General features: G+C 37.5%; 2 protein-coding genes across 5 annotated transcripts in view; both read left to right on the forward strand.

Annotated features, from left to right (window-relative positions):
• The window catches only part of dnah12 (dynein, axonemal, heavy chain 12), a 30,555-nt gene extending 29,432 nt beyond the window's left edge, over positions 1-1,123 (forward strand). Inside the window, exon 73 of the mRNA XM_028024332.1 lies at positions 355-1,123. Coding sequence (XP_027880133.1) covers positions 355-548 — 194 coding nt within the window. The 3' untranslated portion in view covers positions 549-1,123. The remainder of the gene's footprint in view (positions 1-354) is intronic.
• Positions 728-6,164, forward strand: asb14b (ankyrin repeat and SOCS box containing 14b). 4 transcript variants are annotated; one of them, XM_028024308.1, is made up of 11 exons: positions 1,437-1,474; positions 1,767-1,841; positions 1,956-2,117; positions 3,027-3,079; positions 3,160-3,291; positions 3,371-3,529; positions 3,617-3,862; positions 4,129-4,297; positions 4,385-4,919; positions 5,012-5,165; positions 5,282-6,164. In XM_028024308.1, exons 3-11 carry the CDS (start codon positions 1,993-1,995, stop codon positions 5,455-5,457), a joined length of 1,749 nt encoding a protein of 582 aa, XP_027880109.1. In that variant the 5' UTR covers positions 1,437-1,474; positions 1,767-1,841; positions 1,956-1,992; the 3' UTR covers positions 5,458-6,164. The 4 variants fall into 4 exon arrangements, with proteins under 4 accessions (XP_027880102.1, XP_027880122.1, XP_027880109.1 ...); XM_028024314.1 differs by having other exon boundaries at positions 1,993-2,117; XM_028024301.1 differs by lacking the exon at positions 1,767-1,841 and having other exon boundaries at positions 728-1,474.
• Positions 6,165-6,437: the final 273 nt, after the last annotated feature.

Genomic DNA, 6,437 nt, shown 5'->3' on the forward strand with positions numbered 1-6,437 from the left:
TACAATTTTTGTTCCAAAAATTGTAGCTTCACTGTCTATAGCGTGTTATTTTTGACCACTATTTGCAAAACAGACACATATTTTAAAACTTTTAAAACACTTACAAATTTTCAGTTGTAAAATAATTTTAAAAACCACGTATGAGCTTTTGTTTGTCTATTACGTAAAATGAATTACAGTTGTAACAAGTTAAAACATGAAAATATTCAAGGGGTGTGGATACCTTTTTAAGATATTTTTACAACTCCAATTTTGTTTTGTCATTCTATTTATAATTTTAATTGTTTCATTATCTTTGTCCTTACCTTTTTTTATTTGCTTGTTCATTACTTTGTGTACTTCTCTCTGACACAGCTGAAAAGGGCAGCACCACTCCACCTGACCAACTGTATGTTTGCCCTCTTTATAAGACCAGTGAGAGGAAGGGGACTCTCTCTACCACAGGGCACTCCACCAATTTTGTCATTTCAATGATGTTGCCCACAAGCAAGCGCCCGCAGCACTGGATTAAGCGTGGTGTGGCCATGCTGTGCCAGCTTGATGACTGAGGGCAGATTATATTTTGCTGGAGATTTAACTACTGCATAATAGTTTTTGGTGTATGAAAATAAATACAATTCCTGCATTTGACAAATTGTCAAGTATGTCTGTTATGGAGCATGAGACACTGTTTGGTAGTACTTTTTTTTCCGGGTAGTTACTATGATATATCAAACCAGAAAGTTGGAATGATGTTTAAAAAAAAAGAAAGAAAAAATAGTCTACAATATTATTTATCAATTAATGGAAACATCTTGAATGCTTCAATTTGATCTTTGCACAGACTGTATTTTTTTCTCCAAAGTTCTGCCGTGCATGATAGTATTAGGAATTACAGTATGTCATAAGTACTTACATGATGAGACACTCAAAAGTGGCAAATTTTTCAATATTTTCATTCAGTTTTGTAATGAGAAGCTATAAATAGCTTTGTATAGTTGTAGACATGTACTGGATGAAAATCAGTCATAGAGTTTTGATGTTGCAAAACAAGTTTTGCTAGAAACACAAGATTGTAAAGCCTGCGCTCTTCCAGAAAAAAAATAATTGCTTATTGTCTGATGATTAGATCTGTTAGCTTACACACACCATCGGTATGTCAGCTCAAATGTCAGTGATGTACACAAACTAAAAAAACTATGATTTCAAATCAATCTATATAGAGTTTGAAAGGTCAATATCTTTTTGTTTCTGTTATCAAGGACTTCATTATTGTTATCAAGATATCAAGTAAGCAACATTTGAAGATATCTTTAAACTGGTCAGCTGTTTACAGTGTTATGTGGGTCAGCGTGGGGTGCTATTTGTAAAAACCCTGTGATCTGATATTTATGGTGGGAGGGAGCTATAAATAGCTGCAGTATATGTGTGCACTCAGGACCCCACTGGCTACTAGTGTGAAAACTGCCAGGGGAGAACAGCCATTTTGCTTGAGGTAAACACTGAACACTGAACAGGAACATTTTAGCTGGTTAAATTAATTTGTCAATGTTATGGGTCTCTAACCTTGTGAGATGTACTTTTGTCCTTTTACATTTCTGTGCTCTGATGTAGGAATTTGATTTCACTTTTGGTGTCTTTTCGACACTTTTTCTGTTACATTGAGATTACTACTGTATGTAACAAATGCTATCTCAAGTCAAATATATGTTGTAAATCTTCATGCTTTTGCTCTGAGCTTTATGAAACATAGATAATGTTTATTCTCTGAACATCTGCTTTAACAGTTATTGGGTTTGGTACAACAACTTGCAAAGGAATATTGATTAAAAATATCCTGAATCTACTTGGTGGAGCTAAAAGTATGGCTACTTCTTTTTCTATCTTGACTAAAATGTATTGTTTCCTCAGGACTGCAAATGTTAATGTCGCATGTATATATAAGTTATTGTTTGCTTATTGGATGTTTCCTTCAGAGCACCTTTATCTCCACTGTTTTTCCCTGACAATCAGATGAGCTCTGAAACAGGAGATGACTTTTATCAGTCAGAGGATGACCTGGATGAGGATGAGGCGACGCAATACATAATTGAACAGAGTCTGAGTCAGTATAGAAAACTCAAAGGGTTGAATCCGAGGTTAGAATCTCTTAAGTTTTGATTAGGCTACATTAAGAAAAATAAATACTGTACATACCAATTTTCTTCTCAGTAAATAGATATTTTTAATATATAATGACATGAAATTCACCTCCAAATAGCTGAATTATTCCCCCCTGTGAGCCTTCAAACATGAGCAGGTATAGACAATGGATGGATGGCTTTATTCCTGATAAATGGCCCTCAAATAGGTTTCTAATTAACACTGGAAATGTGTGATGGATTAAAGAAAATAGCTCTCTCAACACCCTCTTGACCTTGTTACGGTAAGCCCTGATGGGGGATCTGGAAGAGAGAAGAAAAAAAATCAGAAAAATAATGAAAAATTCAGAAAGCACTGAAGCACTGAGTGCTTCTCTTTACTATTTTTAATAAAAAGAGTAACAAAGACACTCAAGTACAAATTACCTAAATAAACAATACATAAATAAATGACACAATAATAAAAAAATACAGCTGAGGAAATTGTTGGCTGTATTTAGAGAAAGAGAGCAAATGTTGGCAAAACAGTTCTGTCAGTCATACAACATAAATCCAATTGAAAACTTGTGAAAATAAGGTAGGGAAGAGGCCCCCTGGGACTTTCAAGGTTTGAGGGCAGCTTGTGTTGAAGAATGGATCAAAATTACAACCAAATAAAATATGGTACAGGAAACATCATGAAGTTGTCAAAATGTGTTTTTTTTTTTTTTTACTTATTATTGATTACATTTAGCAACGTTATCTAGAACTTGCTTGTCAGAGCAATTCTCTTTTTAACACAAATTTTTATTGGGAATTTTATTTGAAACATTTACTGAGAAAATGTTGACATGTACAATATTTATTGTACTAGCTGAATCTAAATTTAAATGCTCATTTGTATGTTTGCAATTACTTATTCACTAGTGATCTGAAGCCCAGCGCAGACCCTGATGAGATTTTCAAAGCTATCAAGGAGGGTAAGCTAATCTTTTTTAACTTTTTAATCTCTTATTCAGAGAAATGTGAACCATCAGAAGTTCTGAATTTTCATATTTAGGGGATGAGATTGCACTGGATAGACTAGCAGAGCAACCTGAGACTCTGTCTAGAGTTGATGAGAGGGGATGGATCCCACTGCATGAGGCTGCAGTGCAGGATAACAAAAGAATACTTGAGATTATATTTTCAGGTGAGAACATTTGACTGTAGAAACCCACATTTTCCAGTGTGTCTTACTTGTTGATTCACTTCTGGGTATTTTCTTCCAGCATCACCCCCAGGAGCAGCTCAGTGTCGGACTCTGAAGGGTGAGACACCGCTGTTTCTTGCTGTGCTTCATGGGCTGAGACAGAACGCCACATTCCTGTTACAGAATGGTTGCAGCCCAGATGTTGAAAATGATGAGCAGGACTCTCCATTGGTGGCAGGTATCAAACATCAGCTCATTTTGCCATGCTTAGCATTGGCCTAATATTCTGACTGTTGTTTTTCCTCCCCTTCTCTTTGACTCACAGCTATTCTAAATGACCAGTATGACTTAGCCACCCTTTTGCTTCGGTACAATGCCAATGTAGACCAAACAGGACCACTAAACAGGACTGCTCTACATGAGTCTGCATTTTTGGGTTTGGAGAACTTTGTGTACTTGCTGTTGGAGTCAGGTGCCAATCTGAATGCACTTGATGTTAAAATGAAAACTCCACTTGCGTTGGCTGCACAGAACGGACATCTGAATGTGGTGGAGACTCTGTTGGAAAAAGGTAAATAAGGCGATGAATATTCCTTTTTGGTTTCCTGCGTAGCTTGTGAAGGGTAATGGTTGGATAATGCAAATGAAAAATGCATAAGTCAAACTATATATCATTCAATTGCACAGATAAGATGTGTGACAAACGCTTATATTACCTTTATCCTGCAAATACCAGAAAATCTCATTCTGCCTCTCTTGACTGCAGACAATAAGAGCCCTAAGACCACAAAATACCTTTTCAATATGTGTCTTTATGGTGCCTACATTATATTTCAGGAGCCCATGTTAGGTCAGAGTCGGAGTCTGGTACTGTGTTATTTGATGCAGCAGCTTCAGGAAACCCTGATATCATCTCCTTGCTCCTGGACCACGGGGCAGATCCCAACCTTCCTCTTTACAGTGGGCACCTGCCAATTCATCGTGTGGCATACCATGGACACAGACTGTAAGGAACATCAAAATTCACTTTCTCATTTTCCAGACAAGTTTCCAACTAATATTCAATTTTAACACTAAATATTGACTCTAACAGGGCACTGGAAATCCTCATCCCAGTCACCAACCTACAGGCTATCAAAGAAAGTGGAATGAGTCCACTTCATTCTGCTGCTGCTGGAGGACATGTCCAGTGTTTAGAAATTCTGCTCAAATCTGGCTTTGACCCAAACTTTATGTTGCACCCAAGGGTGCGCCGCAGCTATGACGATGAGCGCAGGTCTGCCCTCTTTTTTGCAGTGTCCAACAACGACCTTCATTGCGCCCGCTTACTGCTAGAGGCCGGAGCAATGGTGAACCAGGATCCTGTCAAGTGCCTGCAGGTGGCCCTCAGACAGGGCAACTATGAACTTATCAACACCTTGCTAAAATACGGAGCAAATGTCAACTACTACTCCCGGGTCAACACCACTCACTTCCCCTCAGCCCTGCAATATGCCTTGAAGGATGAAGTCATGCTGAGGATGATTCTGAACCATGGTTATGATGTTATGCGCTGCTTTGACTGTCCATATGGTGACAGTTCTCATGACTACGCTCCTTGGACAACCTCAGTCATCAAAGACATGGTGGTGAGACATTTGCATGAAAGTAAGATTGGAAACAAGAGACTTCTTTTTCAGATTTATATTTAAGTATCCAATGCCTTTTTGACCCTTCACAGTTCTGCGAGGTTATAACAGTGTCATGGTTGAAGCCCTTATCTGGTCAGGTTGTACGCATCATGCTGGACTACACTGACCATGTCTCATTCTGCCCAAAACTAAAAGAGACATTGCAGCAGCAGAAGCAGTGGCCAGAAATATGTCATATTCAAAGTGAGAACTTTTCTATCTGTGATGGATGGATTACCTTTCTTTGTTTTTTACTTGCCAGAAATGATGTACCCTAAAGTGCACTCACTGCTTTTGTTTATTTTCTTTTTGACTGACAGGAAACACACGGAGCCTGAAGCACCTGTGTCGGTTGAGGATAAGGGAGCACCTCAGCCGTCTGCGCTTGAGAGCCCCAGTTTTTGTCAACTTCCTTCCTCTTCCTCCCAGACTGAAAGACTATCTACGTTTTAAGGAGTTTGATGTTTACAGTAGGGGGAGCATGGTTAACCTCTGAAGAAGACAAAGTCTAAGATGTTACTGATATCAGGATGTCTGATAAGTTCTTGTTGCATTTCTGCTATTTTACCATAATTAGATCTTATGACTAATATCTTGTAGAGTGATTCATTCCTTTTCATCAGCGTTGTTTTGGGGTTTCCTAAGGACAAAAAGATCAATGCAGGCACAATAATATGTGCACGCATTGAATACATCTGCTTTTATAGCACTACTCTGTGGTGGAAGGAAGAACTGCATTTGTGGAATGAATTTAAAGGTTTTGTGTACTTCCTACGTTGGCATTTACAGGTAGGCTTTAAGGGTAATTCACATTTCCCATATTCCCTCTATTTTTTATGAAAAAAAAAAACTTTTCTGTGTCATAAGGTGCCTCTGTTGTTTTATTTTTGTTTGTATTTTAGTATGCAGAGGTCTAATAAGAACTGCCCTGAAAAAAGGGCAGTAGCTATGTTTACTCATTTAAAACAGGCATATTTTTAATGGCACAACGACCCAAGCCAATCACTAGCTTGATGTGCTCCCTGTTCATGATATTGTTTTTTTTTTTCCATTTAAGTTAACACAAATAACGTATTTAACTTTAATTACATTTCAAGAACACCCATTGGAATGTGTAGTTTGATGCATGTCAGTGTATTTTGTTTTGTATTGTTTTTCGTTCTTATCAAGTTTGCAAAATTAAATTACATGTAAAAACCAGCATATCATTTTTTGGTCTTCAACAATGATTTTCAAATGACAACTGCTCACAGGGAATGTATAATGAGAAGTGGTGATGTCCATTTTAATCGTTGACTGAATTAAAGCCCGACGGAAAGGAAATAGTATGGGACTCATCATAAGTGTGGAACATGAGAAATATTGATCTTAAAGACCCAGATAACTGGAAAACATTATTACAATGTATAATAATTGCTTGGAAACAGGAATTTATAAATATATTGACTATGGAGCATTTGTAGCATCCAACGTTAG

Source organism: Xiphophorus couchianus, chromosome 1 (genome assembly GCF_001444195.1).
Source record: "Xiphophorus couchianus chromosome 1, X_couchianus-1.0, whole genome shotgun sequence".
Taxonomy (NCBI): Eukaryota; Metazoa; Chordata; class Actinopteri; order Cyprinodontiformes; family Poeciliidae; genus Xiphophorus; species Xiphophorus couchianus.